The sequence below is a fragment of the Neltuma alba genome, unplaced genomic scaffold (genome assembly GCF_004799145.2).
Source record: "Neltuma alba isolate B1F8T4 unplaced genomic scaffold, ASM479914v2 tig00010583_pilon, whole genome shotgun sequence".
Lineage (NCBI taxonomy): Eukaryota > Viridiplantae > Streptophyta > Magnoliopsida > Fabales > Fabaceae > Neltuma > Neltuma alba.
Window position 1 is genome coordinate 369,421 of NW_021635448.1, and position 19,667 is coordinate 389,087.

Below are 19,667 nucleotides of genomic sequence, written 5' to 3' on the forward strand. Positions count from 1 at the left end.
TTAAGTTTCATATTTTAATTCATCCAATTGCCTAAAATCTTGTAGGTCAGGGTTTGGTCTCTAATTGGTCAATTCTTGAACCTTGGTACTTGATCAATTCAAAACCATTATCCAGTATAGTAAACAGCCAAGAACCATACTTTAGTCAAGTTATACAGCACATAAAAATCAAACATCTCATATTACAAGTTATGTAGAATAAGTACCCAAAATACAAAACATAAGCAAAATCTTTACATTCAAGTCACCTCCTTGCTCTTTCTCTTAGAGCTTCCATCTCCTAATAATTATAATTCAAATATAATGGAATGAGATTCTAAAGAATCTCAGTAGCAAAGAACATCAATTCAAGCATTAAAAAAGCAAGGTAAATTCATGCCATATATGAACATTAACCAAGCCATAAACATGCCATTTATATGCCATGGAAAGGGAGCATAAACTATACCATTCAATAACTCAACTGAACATATTTGCCAAGGCATTAATGCAAGGAGTTAATCACATTTTCACATACACAACTCAACCACACCATGACACATACACATAACATAAACAACCAAACAATTTAATGCAAAAATTGAAAGTTTTTGCTATCTCTTACTAGTTTTGATCCTCGGTTCTTTTCTCTTGGTCTTGGACTTCCCTTTGTTCAATACCAAAGCCTTACAATTAAGCAATACAATAGCATTGTTATTAACTTCAGCAACCTTCATGGGTATCTTAACCTAAAACCCTAACCCTTAAACCTTAATTTAGGGTTTTAGTATTCTCTTTTTCTAATTTAACTTTCACATGCTTTTCCTATATGATTTTCCATGTAGAATCCAAATATGAACTTAGAATTATCAAAATCCAATTCCCCCTATTATTTTCTCACTAGTCGAATAGGGTGTCTAGGGTTCTAAAAATTTTATTTTCAATTTTAATGCTTCCAAACACATACTTTTCATATATCCCTACATGATTTCACCTTCTGAACTCAGTAGAAGCATCAAATTAACAAAAATCAAACCCTAGCATCAAGAACCCTAACTGGCCGAATTGTCTTCTTTGAATCCACATGTTGAAATTCTTTTCAAAACCAAGTTTAAACACCATAATCCATGCATTTTCTACCCTTTAATCCATAAACAACCTTCAATTCATTCATAGTTCAACAAACCTACAATTTAAACCATTAAGCCACTAAGCAACTTGAATTAGAAGAGAAATCTAAGCTTCTACCTTAATTTGGCACTTGATTTAACTTAAGTATCACTTGCTTCTCTTCTCCTCTTCTTCCTCCCTAGCTTGGCCAAAATATTCTCTCCCTTTCACTCTTTGGAATTGGCTAAAAATGTCTCAAGAAGGGAGGAAAGATTATATATATAGGAGGGTTAAATCTTATCCTTAGGTAAAAATCTCTTTACCTCATAATTTCACCTTAACACTGTTGGAAATTGTGCCCTAGGGGCCAATCATTCTGTTTTGAACATTGTTAATTTATGAATTTATTAATTACGTTATCATATTATTTGCATGTTTATTGTGATGACTATCCTTGGATAACTCATGGTTTATCCTAAATGTCCCTGGTCGGTCATCTATGTGGGAGCAAAGATGAAATAAGACCAGTATGACTTTAAAGATATATAGAGATATAAATTAAAGTCATAGGCACATGTAAGAGTACAAGGTGTTGGACCGACCCGCTATGAGAGAGCTACATGGGTTAAGTCATAAGCTTCTCTCATATACAAACCATGTCACTGTGCCCTTTGACCTGAGATCATCATGGATTCATACATGAGAAACGCTTAGCTTTGACCTAGTCAAAAGTCACTTTTGACCGAGTGATCATAAAGACTATGTTCAGGCTTAGTGGTTTTTCATGCGGAGGAATGTGAATGGTCAAGATGGAATTTGTCCCTCACATTCGTAGAGAGACATTACTGGGCCCCTCGATGAGTGAGTCTGAGAAATGTATGGCCATACTATAATGGAAAGGTAGTTCCGTTTCTATACTCAGACTACTCAGGGATCGAGAAAGTAACGGTCATGAATAGGAGGATGACGTTCTCCATGCCTCATCCATGACCAAAATGTCGTGAGACAAAAGGGACGTGATATGGTTGTATGAAAGGTTGCATCGTTCAATGATCCTCATATGATTTGGGTAGTCGTGATGTCTTGCTAGAGACCGCTTACGACTTGTGAGTCATTATAGTTAATGGCCCACTGCCAACTTCATATGGGCCTACAGGGTCGCACACAAAATAGCCCAACACGAGTTATGATGTCCAGATTCATTGAATCTAAGATATGTCCAGATTCAATGAATAATATAGGGTGGATGTGTATATATATATATAAATTCATATATATATATATATATAAATATAAGAGATATTAATTGTTAGATTTAATTTATAAGGATAAATTAAATATATACAAATTAATTCCGTCATCTCTTTATTAAATAAATAGGTGAATTAAATCTATGAGACGGATTTAATTTAAACCATATTTATTTAATTGTTCTCTTATCTGATTAGGCTATATTTGATATTGTATTAATTTCAGAATTAATTTAGAGTTAATTTTGAAATTAAATATTATTCATTAAACCTATAGCATCCTATATATTTGATAAGAGGAGCTAGGGTTTTAGGCGTGAGAGTACCAACAGATAAGAGACGGCCTAAAAGAGATAAGAGTGGATGGATTCTCTGAAAACCCTAGACGGACAAAAGGGCGCTAGCAAGCCGTCTGTAACCGGAGAGCTATTCGTGTGGATACCGGTAGAGGAAGCCGACCGGAGTTGTCGACTTCGAACGATAAAGGAGGCGAGCAGAGGCATCCTGAACGGCGGAATCACCAAGCCACTCGGAAACCGAACACCGAAGGTAATACTTCTTACTACCTGACTTAAACGTGATCGGTAGATCCGGGCAAGGGATTGAAAGTTTTAAAATTTCGTGTTGTTTTCCGCTGCGCGTCGTCTTTGAATTCCCTTCAAACACATGGCATCATCTTCCACGATAATCTAGCCACATAAACCCCCTTATATGTCCCTTAATTAAATGCAAGAAGACACCTTACATATACACCTAATCACACTCATGCACAAATTGTCATATTTTATTCCATAATTTATGTTTTTCAAGTTTATCCTTCAACAATTTGTATTATTCGACTTAGATCCTTCCGCCCTCTAGTTGGGGCCATTTTCACTAGAAAATTAGGGAGAAATTTTGTCTCACCAAGCTTATACTCATCACACTGTATAATCTTCTGTTATCAGTTAAATTTTTCTCGAATCTTATAAAATCCACTGGTTCCAAAACTTCATTTCTTTGCGCCAATAGTTTCCTTTTAATAAGGAGAAATTCCTCAAATTTTCTCAAAATTTATTTCAACTTCTAACTCCTTAAATTAAATTTTTCCAAAATCAATCTCTTGCCTATAGAAAGCAAGCTTTAAATATTTTTAAAACTATCCTCTGCAATTTGTCACATCCTACCAATTTTAACCTTGGGAATGTGAATAATAGATTAGAAAAAGGGTCAAGTAGTAAAGTAGACTCAGAAGCGAAAACAACTTTTAAGTCGAGATCCAACTCTTGCCTAACAGATATTTTTGAAATTATCAGTTCAGGAAAGGCAAAATAAAAAAAAATGGAGAAAAATTTCAAAACATTTTCAAAAAATAGTAAAAGAGATAAATTAGAAGGTTTGGAACCTTATTTGAGGTTCTGGAAGTGGAAATAGCAGAAAAATAAATTATTACAAAATCTTTTATAAACAGAGGTTTTTCCGAAAAAACAGTATAAAATTAGCCGAAACGATTATTTTAAATATGTAGAGGTCTCAATAATTCCAAAAGAAACTTAAAAAATCTATTTGAGGATTTATTTGAGCTTATAAAATTATTTCTAGGCCCCTGGAAGTGAAAGGATTAATTTTTGAATATTTATTACCAAAATCTTATCGGTAAAGCCTAATTTCAGAAAAAATTCAAAATAAATAGTTAGATGTTGAAATAAATTCTAGCCAAATTCAGGGACCTTCCTATATTAAAATATGATTTTTGGTGAGTAGAAATAAATTTTTGGAGGTCCAAAAGTATTATTAGAAATTAGATAGAAATTTTAGTCGATATGGCAAAATCGGGTAGATAAATGTTTGTAGACGCAAAGGAATATTCCTTTCTTCTTTCTCCAGCCCATTGGGCATTATTTTGGGCCAAAAATAAATAGTAAATCCATGGTCCAAGTGGCCCACATGATTATGGATTAAATAATGCAAAATATGACATGATTTTATCCTAAATATTATTACACAAGGGACATTTGTACACTTCTAAATTTCTGCAGGATTTTAAGGTGTACACATGGCCTCTTTCTCTAGGTTTTTAAAGGACGCTGGAGGCTAATGGAGACCAAAATTCACTCTATAAATACCTTTTAAAAAGCCAACAATTCAACCAAAATTAGTGAAACCAAGGAGAGGTTCTGCTCAACTAAAAATTCACCTAAACAGTACCTAAAAACCATGCAAGACCAAGGGAAATCATCAAGCTTCAAGCAAGGATTCATCAAGGTGTGTTTAAGCTTGATTTTGGTAAGGTTTAAGAGTTGTTTGGTTCAAATTTCATGACAAAATCCTAAGTCTACATGCTATCCAATTTCAGTCAGGTTGAGAATGATTTAGGAAAAGATAGAAACTATGAATATGAGTTTGGAATGGTGTGTTTGATTAATGTTTGGATTGAATTTTAGAAGAAATCATAAGTTAGGGTATAAGGAGGTCAATTCAGCCCTTGCTTCTTCTTGATGTTAGAGATTGTTTCAATGTGATTTAATGACTCCAATAAGTTTAAAAGGTGTTTTTATATTGGGAAACACTAAGAAAAAGTATTTAAAATCATTGAAATCAAAAATAAAAATTTTGGATCCCTAAAGCATATTATTCGGCCAAATGAAGTTAAGGGGGAAGGAGTGTGATTTTATTAAATCTGATTTGATATTTGGATTCCACATGAAAAATTGTGTAGGAATGGCCTAAGAGATTGATTGAAACAAAGAGAAAACAATAATATTAAAAATCAAGGAAAAAGAGGTTTATATAGGTATATTGTTGAGTACTAGTATTTATGCCTTGGATTATTGGTAATATGGAATGTGTTTATTCTTGAATCGATAGGTATTGTGCAAAAAAACAAATAGGAGCATTAAACTCTTAAAGAGGCCGAATTATACACTTGAATAAGAGGTAGTATTAAACTCATAATTTGATTGTTTTCTTACTTGCTTAAATGTGTTTATGTTACTTGATTTATATTGCCATGATGTGGTTGAGCAAGCTAAGTGGTTATGTGTGAATTTCTACGTCAAAAGTGCCTTGGCAATATGTAATGTGGAATGGTATAATGGTTGACTTGTGGCTCTCTTTCCATGGTAAATGAAATACATATGAAATGTTGCATGATAACTCTATTTTCAATACAACATGTCACATTTTGCATAGCATGATGAGCATGATAATTGTGATTCATTGCTATTGAGATTCCTATAAAATATCATTCCTCTCTATGTATAAACAACCAATAGGGCTCTCAAGTGGTGTGGCTAAGGGCAAGGAGATGGTATCTCCATAAAGGAAATATGCTATGGGATTATATGGGAATTTCTATAGAATGATATGTACAAGTTTTGTAATATTTATGAATATGTGTTGGGATGATTGTAATGGATTATAAATTATACTAAATGGCTTATTATATGCAGTAATATGTGACTGGATCATAATTGGATGGTTATGATTTCAATTGAATAAGTCATGCATCAAAAGGATGGAAGTTGACCAAATTAAGGGCAAAGTTTGACCATATGAAATTTTAAGCAAATGATGGAGTTTGGATCTAAAACTTAACCATCTAATAGATCATATTTTTAGCTTTAAAATGAGTAGTATTTTATAAAATTTGGAACTTTGTACAAAAAGTTATGCACTTTCGAAGTTGGGCATAAATTCTAAAAAAAATTGAAAAATTGACTAAATGAACAATATATCTTGTCGTTAAAATTGGGCACACATGAGCTAGATTCATACTCTGAAAGTATTTTTTTTCTTCAAAGAGCTCATTGCAAGATTCAAGTAGGACTAAGAATCATATCATTTCAATTTTTTTAGAATTAGTTATTATTTTTTAAAATTTAGAAAAATTAGGATTATAATGAATAGTAACCGGAGGGATTAAATTTAAAAATTCAAAATTCTTCAACTTAATGACTTGGAAAATGGTTTCAAATACTCTCACTTGATATAAAATTGGGTAATAAAATAAGGTATGACACACTTCCTAAGGCTAGGAATAATTTTAAAATTCATGATAATTTCCCAAGGAATTTTCCTAATTTTTTCATGAATTGAAGCCTTTAAGTATTTTTAAAGAATTCAATTTGGCCAATTTTTCTTTAATTATCCAAAATTCCAAGAAAATACTAAAAATTTTAAAATAAATTATTTTTATCCCATTTTCAGTTTTCAGGCCTCAAACACTGTTCCTTGCATCACATCTCAAAAAATTTTCACCTAGCTATAGGGGATTAAAAATTGGGATGAGGGTCAATGTATGAACTAGATGAGGAGACGAAACAACTTTTGATGTGAAACCCCTATAAAGTCCGGGCTGGCATTTTCGTAATTATCAGTCTAGGAAGAGCAAAACAGAAAAATTTGTGAAAAATTCTAGAAAATTCCTGAAAAATGGGAAAAATATAAATTAGAGGTTTTGGAAATTTCGTTGAAGCCTGAAAGGTGAAATTACAGTGAAAACAAATTATTACGGAATTACCCGTAAAAAGAGGTTTTTCATAAAAATATTAAAAAATCATAGGAAAATAATTATTTTAAGTGGTTGGGGGCCTCAATAAATTTTAAAAAAAGATGGATGATTCATCTAAATATTTATTTGAATTTATAAAAAACTTTTCAGGCCTTGAAAGTTCAAGAATAAATTTTAAGGAATTTATTTTCCCGCAATGACACCGATAAAGGCCTAATCGGAGAAAATTCAAAATAAATACCTAGAGGTGACAAAAAATTCTGAAAAATTTCAGATCATTTTCTCATATTAAAAGGTGAATTATCATGAAGAGAAATGAATTTTTAGAGGTCTAAAAAAATTATGGAATGTTACTAGTAAATAGTAACCGATAAAGTCTCAAATTTGTTTGGGATCTTGATTTGGATTGTGGGCCATCTTTTTAGACCAGTCCAAGCCACTTGTGGGGCCCACATTGATCCCAGTAAGGGCTTAATTTTGTGCAGTTTCCAGATCCTACTAAAATTAATTAAAATAAATGCAACATTAAGGGATAAATGTTGGAATAATCTAGATCATGGCTACTTGTGATGATATGATTTTTTTAGCTGTTGATGGCTGCCACATACACCCCTTGAGGTGTCCCAAATTTGGCCAATGGAAAAATTTCTTTTTTATCATGGTTAACTTTTCAATATTGATTAAATTAAAAGTGTAGTAGTTTTGTTATTACATTGAGCTTCTATCTACCAAATCAACAGTGTGTGATTTATCGTAATGTTGATGACATTGTTGAATTATTAGAAAAAATGAGAGTTTGTGAGTTACAATTCTTAGCTTAGATGGAACTCAACAAAGATGGAGGATTAGCTTCAACTCTCATATATGCAAAATTCCCTAACCATTATGTCATCAAAAAGACAAAAGATAAAAGACAATAGAAACAATGAGAGAAGGGATTTTCTATTGGTATAATTACACATGTATCACCATCTGCTGGAGAATTGTAATATCTTCGGATTCTACTTACAAAAATAATAGGCTCTTGCTCATTTAGTGTCAAAATAGTTGATGAGGTTATTTATGATACTTTTAAGGCTGCATGTTTTGCACGTGGACTCTTGGACGATGACAATGAATACATTGCTACTATAAAAAAAGCATCAATTTGGGCTTCTGGTCATCAATTACAAAGACTTTTTATTAGCATGTCATTATGTTGCTCTCTTCATCACCCTAACATTGTCTGGTAGAAAGTGTCACAGATATTGTCTGGAGATTTATTTCATGTATCCCACAAAGATTTAAATAGGTCAAGTATGATACGTTCAATTATTTTTTCCCTATATTATATAAAAGCTTATATATATCCATATTCATTCAAACCTTTATATTATAGATTTTAACATTTCCTACTCAGATAAAGAAAATGCTACTCTGAAAGAAATTGATGATTTGCTACAAGCAAATGGGAAAAGTGTAACGTCCTGAGTTTTATTGAGTTTTAATAGCCTCTTTTTGGTTGATTTTGAGGATAGATTAGTGATTTAACCTTGATCTTGGTGTTTGGCTTGGGATTGAGGTAGGTTGAAGGAATAGGTGAACAATCCCTCTCAGGGTTTGTTCACCGCGGCGAACCAGGAGTTCCAGGGGGGAGTGTCCTTTCGGGAAGGTTTCGCAGCGGCGAAGGTTTTCTGGGCGAGCGAGAGTTTCCTCTCGGGAAGCTTTTGGTTCGGCGAAGTCAAGTTTTCAGGCGAGTAATCCCTTTCAGGATTAGTTCACCGCGACGAAGTTATGGGTTCACCACGGTGAAAGGGGTCGAATCTATATAGTCACAGGAGGGATCAGATGTGTGAAAAATAGAAAATCTGAAGGAAGAGAGAGAGGCTCTACTATGGTTTTGAATTTTTGGCTTAGAGGGGGCATTTCTAAGGATCCATTACCTCAAGTAAGTGATTTTAACCTCTAATCTACTTTCTTTCTCGGAATTTTTGAGGATTTATGGTGACACCCTAGAGTTCTCTAGGTTGTGATGGAAATAGAGGTTTTTGACCGATTGTTTTGAGTTTAATTGATTGCTTTGGGTTAGTCTAAGTATTTAATCGGTGTAGTTTTCTTGGATTTAAAGAACTTGGAGTTTTTGAAGTTAGGGTTTATGAGAATGGGAGGTTTGTAATTGAGGATGATAATGTGGAGGTTGATTTTGAGTTTTGTGATTTGGGTTATGTTAAGAAGGGTTAAATTGGATGTTTAATCGATTTAGAATGTTGTTAAGACTTCAATTGTTCAAATGGGATGTTTGGGTGTTGAATTCCTATAGTGGGTCCTTGAGGTTATGAGTTTTAATTGATGTTTGGAAAGGAATTAAGGTTTTAATGGATTTTTATGACCTAGGAGTGTTGCCTTGATAGTTATACCCTTTTTAGTTGGGTAGAGTTGTGGTTGGAGTTAGGAATTTTTGTGTCCCCAAGTGTTGTTTTGGCCACATTATTAGTTGAAAGCTAATACATGATGGTTGTGTGCTTGTGTAGACCGGTTGTGAGCCTTGTTGGTACACGGGGTCGTATTGTTGGTTTGTTATTCCTTGCTCAGGCGAGAGGTAACCACTTTCCAATCCTTTGTACATGCTTTTGTGATATTGTGAGTGGATTTATGTTTTGTGCTCCGAGTAACAACTGTGTTCAAAGTGTATGTTGTATATTGAAAAGGAAAACCGTCTTGTGGGGTTTAAATTGATATTGATTGAATCTGGAACTTGTGAAAGATAGGCCACTGAAAGAAGTTAATTGTGAAATGATCATTTATTCTTTGATTACGGTTTGAGCATGATGCATGAATTGGGAATTGGTGAGAGTTTTGATTGTTACTACCACGTGGTAAGGCCTCTATTAAAGCATGATGGTTGGCTCGGTACGTCCCCTATAGTGAGGGATAGGCCTTTTGGCTCCCTACGTCCCCCAAAGTGAGGGATAGGCCTTTTATGGCTCATTACGTCCCCCATAGTGAGGGATAGGCCGGGTTTGACTTTTGAAAATCCCCCAAAGTGAGGAATATGGTTAATGGGATTGCACCATTGCACTTGTATGACATGTTGTGGCTATCATTTATCATATTACTTGTGAACTGCTTCACTTGACACCTCACGAGCACCTATTTAGTTGTACCTTGAATTGGAAATGTTGGTTACTGGGACGTTGTCTCACCCCGTGGTTTACAATGTTTTCAGGTGAAGGTTCTAGGCGTGTGCCATCGGGAAGAGACGCAGAGGCTTGAGCTTGGTTAGCTTTAGGCCTCTAGCCCTTGTATATGTATGGCTAGTTGTATATTGCCACATTTAGGGCCCCTTTTGAAATATTTTGATTGCCCGGCCTTATTGTAAACTAGAGGGAATGTTATCTCCTTATTTTGGTTGGCCAGAGGCCATTTCTAGTGTCTTATGAAACTTTGATTTATTTTGTTGGAAACTATTTGGATGGGCTGATGTTGATGTGTTTGGTTACCGGGGCCGAAGGCTCGGAGGCCTAGTAGATGTTAATTAATGATTTTTAGTTGCATGCAACGGAGTTTGGGTTTGACTCAGTTTGAATGTTAATTTCAAAAATTACGCAATTTCTTTCTACTATGGTAGTTTGTTGTAACAGCTTTCCTTTTCTACCATAGTAGTAATTTTACGACGAGTTTATAATGTTTTGGGATAAAAGGGTTTTACAAAAGGTCTCCATGATTTTTCGTCTTTACCTTTACCTCAAGAAAGTACATTGATAGATACATCTAACGATCTTATACTATAAGAGTTGAATTATGACAAAAGATCTTTATAACTGGAGGCTAATGTACTTATTCAAAAGTTCAATATTGATTACCATAACATCTATGATAAGATTTGTTGTGCAACCAATAAAGGTGACAGAGGCTTTTTCTTCATGTATGGCTATGGTGGAACTGGGAAGACATTTCTTTGAAGTGATTAGATCACTACATTTTGTGCACAAGGTGAAATAGTTATTCTTGTGGCATCTAGTGAAATCGCAACTAGTTTATTGCCTTCTGGTAGGATAGCCCATTCCAGATTTGTCATTCCTCTACAAATATCTGAGTCTTCTGTATGTGCTATAAAACAAAATTCTGCATTAGCAAATCTAATCAAATACACCAAGTTAATTATCTATGATGAAGCACTAATAGTAAGTTTTGCATTGAGGCATTTGATAGGACCTTGAAGGACATCATGCATTGCAATTCACCATTTAGAGGTAAAGGTATTGTGATGGGTGGCAATTTTTAATAAATTCTACCTGTCATACCTAAAGGTACTATTTTCAATGCTTGCATCAATTCCTCCTACTTATGGCATCATTGCATTATTTTCAAGTCAACCAAGAACATGCAATTGACCTCTACCAAAACAAATAATGATAGAGAAAAGTTGGAATGGCTTTCCAATTGGTTGATAAATATTGGTAATGGAATATTAGGCGAGTTTAGTGATAGTATTACAAAGATTAATATCCCTCCACCGTTCTTACTTACAAACTACACAAGTTCAATTCATGCAATAACACATACAACATATGCTAGTCTTTTAGATCATTTAACATGAAATAAATATTTCAATGACAGAGCAATCTTAGCACCGATGATTGAAATGATGAATCACATCAATGATTACATGTGCTCTTTATTACCAGGAAAATATTTTGAATTCCTTAGTTGTGACAATGTTTATAAATCATGCGATGACAATGGCATAATAAATAACTAGTACACAACAGAATTCGTAAACACTATCAATTCTTCAAGTATGCCACCACACAACTTGCACTTGAAGATAGGAGCACCAATTATGCTTCTAAGAAACATTGATCAAGCTTTTAGATTATGCAACAGAACATGTCTCTCCATGTCGCAGCTCGGAAAAACTGTTATTCAAGCTGTAACATTGAATGGATCAAAACCAAACCAAAAGGTGCTAATTCATTGTATGGACATGAATCCTTCTGAAAGTCATTAGCCATTCAAAATGCAAAGGAGACAATTCCTAATAACATTATCATTTGCTATGACTATCAATAAAAGTTAGGGGCAATCATTATAGCATGTTGGGCTATATCTACCAAAGCCTGTTTTCACACATGGTCAATTGTATGTTGCATTATCGAGGGTCAAAAGCATGGATGTTTTGAAAATTGTTGTTGATAACAAGAATGGTTTGAGTAAGATATCAACTACAAATTTTGTTTATAAGGAAGTTTTTAGGAATGTGGATGGCACTAGTTCATAGGATTGAAATCCTACGTGTAACACTTCTATTAGTATATCTTTGTAAACTGAATTATAAGCGTATTTTATTTTTCAATCTGAGTAAGTACAAGTTGTAGTTCAAATGCTATATTATGTAAGAATGTAATAATATCCTTGTATGTAATGCTTTCTGTGCAATGCATGGGGAGTAAACGCTAGTTTTATATACAAGAGAAATAAAATTACTTACATGTTATATTTAGCTACATGAAATTTTCAAGGTATAAGTCAATGAAAAAAAACCAAATTGGACTGACCGGTTCAACTAAAAAACAGTTGAACCGGTCTCTAGTCCGGTCTGGTTTGAAGAATAAACCGGCTTCAAATCAAACTGAAAAAAACCCATGGGTTGGATGGGTCACCATTTTTTTCCTTCCTTTCTTCTTTTTTACTCTTACCATCTCATCTCTCACCAAAGGAGACATTAACACAGTTGAGACAAGTGGTAGAAGAAGAAGAAATCACAGAAAGAAATACCTATTTGGAAGACTCTTGTGTGTGCTTCGAACCCATGCTGTGGAAGAGTGGAAGGCAAGGAAGATAAGTAATAGAGTAATCGGTAGAACAGATGTGCAAAGAGAAAAAGAGATCACTATTTATCGTTTCTGTTTGAGAAAGAAAGAGAAATGTAGAAGGCTGTTTGGGAAAGAAAGAGAAATGAAGAGGGTTAGAGGGAGGATCGAATTTCAAAATTTGAATGAGAAAGAGAACAATGCAAAAGTAATCTTCCATTCAATGAGGAGAAAGGAAGAAAAAAGTGGCCTTGTGATATGTGCTATGACATTCACATGAGGGAGAGAAAGAAGGAAGAGATAAAAATATAAAATAATAAGGAAAAAAGATGTATTGGGCCATGTGAAGAAAAAGAGAAAGAAAAGGGAAAAAAAATAAAAATAAGAAAAAATTATATACATAAATATTTTGTAATGAAATTATATTATTTTAATTATTACTAGTCTAACCCGGTCTAACCTCGATATAACCCATTAACCCTTGACCCACTATCTCAATAGGTTTAGTGTCCGGTTCGGTGTTTTGTTCCTTGGTATAAGTAACCCAAACATTTTAATCAAAATTTTATTCAACTTAGTTCCTCACATGATTTAAGAGAAACATGGAAGAAAGAGAGAGGAAAAATAAAATTTGGAATTGCTTTCCAAATAGCAAGCTAGAAGAAAATCAAAGACGATCATGTAGGAAAACATTAGCAGTAAGAACAAAACTGCCCCCTTACTACATGTACACTCGCTAGGATCAATCATAGAGATCCCTTTCTAACCACTCTATAACCCAAGACCAGTTGAAGCGTTTACACAAGTATCACTTATAAGCAATATTCTTGTATACATATTATCGAGAATTTATAAAAACCAAAATTTCTCTCCCTACTTTTCTTTATACGTTGAAGAGCACCTAAAATCCTAAGTTCTACCTTAAAATTAATTTTGCAAATCTATAATAAGAATATAAAGTTGTTTCTTTTAAATTGGCTAAGTGCAAATATTATCTCATGAAAGATTTTAGGTATAGAAATTTAGAGAGCTAGTTAAGAAAACCTTGAGAAGTAATGGGTTTAATAAATAGTTTGGGCTAGGATGAGCCAACATGTGGTAATTGTCATAGTAAGGTTGTACTTGGCTAAAGAGAAGTAAAGAAAAGAAAAAGCATAATTAAATGGAGAAGATTAGAAAGTGCACTTATTTTGAGTATTTGTGAAAAGCAATTGAAAGAAAGAGACAAAATTCCTTTACCTAATATGTTGGTGTAACACAATGAATGGCAGTGCAACGTGGCCCACAAAGGATAATAGAAATAGATGCAAGGGAAATTTTATGTATGAGAGAGAGAGCAGTATGCGTGGTGGAAAATAAATCGAAAGGTCAAAGAAGAAAAGAGCAGTGCAGCAACATGAATGAGAAAAGTAAGGAGCAATGGATGGAGAATAGGGTTATGAAGAATATATTTAATTATTATTATTTTTTAATTATTACTGTTGCAAACTTGAAATTCAAATAAGATTTTTTTAAAAAAATAGATATATCTTGATATGAAGGGATTTTCTATGATTTATTTATCCTCTAATAAGATGAGATTTTTTTTAAAATTAACTAAATATCTACTAATATTATAAAATTTGCTAATATATACTAACTGCCTTATGATAATTGAAGAATTTAATATCTACTAATTGTTATTTTAAATTTCACCATAACTAATACCAACATTTTTTCCTTGTTTATTTTTGAATTAAAACTTTGTTTACCACTTTTAAGGTATTTTTATTAAAATTCTGTAAATAGTAAAAATAATTACTTAAATACTACACTTTATGAACTATTTATCAATATGCTACATTTTTGAGAAATCATTCAAGTCGTGATGAACTTCCACTCTAACATCTATATTTTTAAAATAAAAAGGAGAAACTTTTCACCCTCTATTTGTCTCCATCTACTTTATAAATTTTAGAAAAAATTACAGTTAGTTACCCTTACCCCTTCCCATTTTCTCAGTACTATGTATCTATCTCTTTCTAATTGAAAACATGAGTAGATTTTGTAGAAAAATTATTTTTTTATCTTGATACTTAAATTTAGAAAAAATATTTAAATAAACATAAAATATTTATATATCTTTTTTAATATATTCAAACTCAAAATTTATACCTATTTAATTATAAAATATACACTTGTCAATTTTTATCTTTATCATAATTACTCATAATATTTAAATCAAGGATATTAGTGAGGAAAATATACTTAATAGGTTTCCTACATTTATGAAATATGTTATAAATAAAAATATTAAAATTTTAAATGCACAAAATTACTTAAAATAGTTTGATAAACAAACATGAAAAACTATGAACTTCTTAAGTGACATTTCTTAATTTTAATTTCTTAATTATTATTTTAGTTACATAAAAATAAAATTTACTTCTCTTATTTTTCATTCAGCTATTCAAAGGCATGTAAGCTTAACACAAACCAAGCTAACATAGTCTAATATCCAAAGTTCCAGTTCAAGTAAGGTTACTCATTCTCAATTCATCAACAAGCCATATTAAGACTCTCATCTTTGAATACTAGAACTAAGAAAACTCAAAAAGTTGTCACTAAACTCGTCTTAATGGATCGTGGTTAAATTCTTTTTATGATGCATATGATCATCTTATAGAGGCAAATGCAGAGCATACTCAGAATCTCTAAGGACAGAAGAAACGTATTGTAAGTAAGGATTTCATAAGGAGAGAGAACTTTTAGAGAGAATTCACGAGAAAAGCACATTGATATTATATATGAGAGTTATTACAACTCCTTCTGTCCTTTATTATCGGCAGAGATTGGTTTATGTATAAGCTGACATTACTACATGACAAACAAACTAGAATAATTGTACAAACATAAAAGCAAAGATTCAAAACACACATGACACAAAGGCAAAGATGTTTTTAATTATTACAATAGGATAAACACACTTTTAATAAAGACAAACTTAAAGTAGAGTCATGACATAAAGTAGATTCCTTGGGGATTATCCTTATCGTAAACTTTTGCACATAGGCTCATGGCTAGGAGACAGATTCATGACATCTTCTGGATTTGAGTTGTCTGTATCAGAGTCATGGATAAAAACTACTATTACTACTACTACTACTATTATTATTACTACTACTATTGGAACGATTTTGAATATACTAAAAAAGACCTAAAAATATTTTATATTTATTTAAATATTTTTTTTCTAAATTTAAGGATCAAGATAAAGAGCAATTCTTCTACAAAATCTAATCATATGTTTTCATTTAAAAAGAGATACAAAGTAAAGGAAAAAGGGAAGGGATGGGGATAATTAACTGTAATTGTCTCTAAAATTCAAAAGGCAGAGAGCGACAAGGGTGTATCCGGTGAACTGGGGCATTTAGTTGTAATTGCCAAAAATAAAAGAAAATTATCACACTGAAAGTTTATTGACGAGTTTCTCTTTTTTATTTTAAAAATATACATGTCAGAGTGAAAATTCATCACAGCCTGAATGATTTCTCAAAAATGCAGCATAGTAGTAAATAGTTCCCATAATATAGTATTTAAATAATTATTTTTATTGCTTATAGTATTTTGATAAAAATGTACCACTTTAGCATGAGCTATCCCAACCAATAAGTGCTTGTGGTTAACGCACAATAATGTGTTTTTTTTTTTAATTTTTTATTGTGAGTTGACGAAGCCGCACTGACTCTTCAAAATCATTTGCAGAGAAACGCCCAAAAGCTAAACTCACCATCACGGGTTTCCAAGCTATTTTCCGAACCACACAAGGTCCTGAGGGGATAGCGAGTTAGCCGCAAGCCGGATAGAAGAGGAATTTTCAGTGGGGGTGCCGAACACACAGACAGGAGACAGCAATGAATATGATCCATATGGGCACTGGTTGTATGAATCCAAGTAGAATTCGACCTCCACTTTCGGTGAAGTCCATTACACCACCATTGTGGGCACGAAGAACGAATTTGGGATCAAGATTCCGAAGTTTGAAGTGCAGAAGCGGATCGGAAGAGGAAATTAGTAACAATGGTAGTGACTTCAATTTCAAGGATGCAGTGTCGGGCATGGTGGATCAGCAAGTGCAGGAGCTTTTGAGCAGGAAGGAAAATAGGGTTTTGCTTGATGGGTTAGAGAAGGCGTCGCTGAGGGTTGAGATGGCCAAGAAAGAACTCGCGTTGATTGAAGAACAAGAGCGTGCCGCCAAGCAGTTCAGGGGCTACATCAATCAGCTTGAGGGCAAAGCCATGGAGGTATATGGTTTGGTTTGTTAGCTTCGATTTTCTGTAAAATGCTCTTTTTTGGTTACAGTATTAGACTTCTCAATTTGGTCCTCTGGTTCAAGAAGTTGGACTTGATTCGTATATAGGCATTGGTTAGCCTTTCTAAACCATGATCATGATTAGCAGGCCATTTCACCGCTTCATTTACCTTCTCTGTGTATTTTTTAGCTGTCATTGTCCAATTCGTACCCGAAAGCTGTTGGGTCTGAACAATTAGGTGGCAAGGATGATTACGAGAGCACCCTTCATTGTTGAATTGGACTACTACCATAGAATTAAGCTCTATCTAGATGCCTATACGGCCATTGGTTACCCAATCAAGCAAATTCCAAACTGGTAAAAATCCCCATAGGACAGCAAGAAGGACACATCCTGCTCGCGTATTCCCGGTAACATCTGAAATCAAGGAATTAGGAGTGCTGTAAAACTCTACTACAGCAAACCAGAGTACCCAGAAAACGACTATAATCATCTGCTTTAAAACTTCAATATTCTCTAGCTGATGGATTCTGTAACCCACAAGACATTTCTTCTGACAATTCTTGGTGACATTTAAGTTCTTATCTTGTTCCTCAAGCCGCTTGACAGGAGTAAGAATGGACTGCAAAAACTTTTAACCGCATCCATCTCTGTGCTATCAGAAGGAATCTCATCTCTCTTAAGCCAACCTTTCCAAATTATGACCCCAAAAGTGGTATTTTTGTTGTACTTTCTACTTTTACGTGCCTTACACTTTCTGGAGTGGAAATTCCTGAAGGATACTTTCTAGGGAAAAGAAAAAGAAGCATGGCCACATGTGTGTCTTACCATAATGCAAACCTACAATGAAAGATAAGGGTAGGATCTGGGTTGACAAAGTGGAAACACAAGCACCCAACCTGTAAATTCAATCATGATAATAAATGTTTGTGCCATTAATGTATTAGCACATAGCATAGATATATATAAACAAACTTAACAAAGTTTTTGAGAACATTATTTTATAGATTGCGTCTTGGGTTTCTCATTTCCTGAAAGAGAAGGAACAAGACAGTTGTAAGCTAAAGAGCCAGGTCTCCCTGTGAAACCAAGAAATTTATGTTGCTCTATTGATAGACATCATATAAAAAGACAAGTCAAATTTGCCTTTACCCTATATCTACGATATACTAAATACTATTCATATCGGTAGATTATTATCTTTCTGAACCCCAAGGACCTTTTGACTAGAAATCTTGTATGGGTTATCATGTGTCATAGAAGAATTTTCTTTCAATTCCTTATTTGCATTTGAATCATTACTGATGAAAATCGATTGAAGGCAAGATTGCAGAGTGTCAACGAGAAATATCAGAGGCAAAAGTATTGATTGAGGAAGCAGAACGCTCTCTATCACTAAATGAGGATGGACTTGAAGATGGGAATGCAGCCATGGGAAGCAAAACTGAGGAAATTGACAGGGATAAAGAGAGGTTGGAATCAGTGAAGGCTGCATCTATTTCTGCCCTTATAGGTTCCATTGCAGGGCTCCCTTTATGCTTGACTCAGGCCTCCGACTTTACTCAACTGATACTCCCTTTGGCAATTAATTTCATTAGCTGTGCATTGTTTGGAGTGACCTTTCGATACACCGTAAGGCGAAATTTGGATGATGTTCAGCTTAAGACAGGGACAGCAGCAGCTTTCAGTGTCGTTAAAGGTACTCACCACATTGACCACATTTACATGTTAAACACTTTCAAATTTGGCTTTTGTTAACGTCTATTTGGGGAAATATGGATATCTCTTGCGCACTTTGCAAAGACTACCCTTAGTCATCATTATCTAGGATTCAAACCTTTGTTGTGCATGTCACATATATAATGGAAATTGGCTTTTATTCTTGTCAATGTAGGAAAAATACAGGTACCTCCTGAGCTATTGGTAAACACCACCCTTAACTATCATTTTGTAAAATTTAAACCTTTGATCCATTTTTCTTCATTCATCCGGTTTCCCCAAACTGTCATTTGTGGTTTCTAGACAAATAGGAGTGTGCCTCATGAAAAACAGAGGGGATTTGTATTCCCCTGTTGATTGAAATCAATTTAACTTCAGACATGCGTAATTTTCTCCCTTCTTCAATGACTAAAAGGTGGATGTTTTATCAAAGCAATGCAATCTGATTATTAGAATTAATGTTGGAATGAATTTGTGATGCAGGTCTTGCAACCCTGGGAGGAGGACCACTTCTTGAACTGAACTATGAAAGCTTCTTATCACATGCCCTAAATGGCACAATCTATGTGTTTGAGAATCTTCTTATTTTTGTTTTTGCTGCAGTTGGCCTGGACTACTGTTTCAAGACAAGGCTTTTGGGCCCATTTCCTGTAAATAGACCAAGTGAGAATTCAAAGTGAATGCAGCATTTATTTCAGTTGGCATGTCGACAATTTACATTTATTGGTCACTATGTTGCCATTTTCGAGCTCACCACTTGTAAATGCGAGAAATCTTAGAAAATACTCTTCTGGTTTTATTTATAAGGTATTTCTAGCATATTTAACACAAACCAAGAAAAACTTTAAAATACATTAACTTTCTATTAAAATATAACAATTTTCCAATTTTACTCATCTTTAATATATACACTTTTTAAAAGAAATAACTACCTACACTATAATAAATAAAGGATATAATAGTATATTCACATTGAAAATTTAATGAAGTGACTTATAAATAAACTAAAAAAAAAATCTCTTTGCGTCTTATA

At 33.6% G+C, this 19,667-nt stretch overlaps 1 protein-coding gene across 1 annotated transcript; it reads left to right on the forward strand.

The window, feature by feature from the left end:
- The first annotated feature begins 16,410 nt into the window (after window positions 1-16,410).
- On the forward strand, window positions 16,411-19,380 carry LOC114757237 (uncharacterized). The gene is made up of 3 exons (XM_028946229.1): window positions 16,411-16,906; window positions 18,242-18,614; window positions 19,118-19,380. Exons 1-3 carry the CDS (start codon window positions 16,517-16,519, stop codon window positions 19,312-19,314), a joined length of 960 nt encoding a protein of 319 aa, XP_028802062.1. The 5' UTR covers window positions 16,411-16,516; the 3' UTR covers window positions 19,315-19,380.
- Window positions 19,381-19,667: the final 287 nt, after the last annotated feature.

Excerpts from the sequence above, each read along its gene's own strand:
- LOC114757237 (XM_028946229.1), top strand. The coding sequence starts at position 16,517 with ATGAATATGATCCATATGGGCACTGGTTGTATGAATCCAAGTAGAATT. Across the intron at positions 16,907-18,241 it reads TTGAGGGCAAAGCCATGGAG|ATTGCAGAGTGTCAACGAGA; the intron begins GTATATGGTTTG and ends ATTGAAGGCAAG. Across the intron at positions 18,615-19,117 it reads AGCTTTCAGTGTCGTTAAAG|GTCTTGCAACCCTGGGAGGA; the intron begins GTACTCACCACA and ends TTTGTGATGCAG.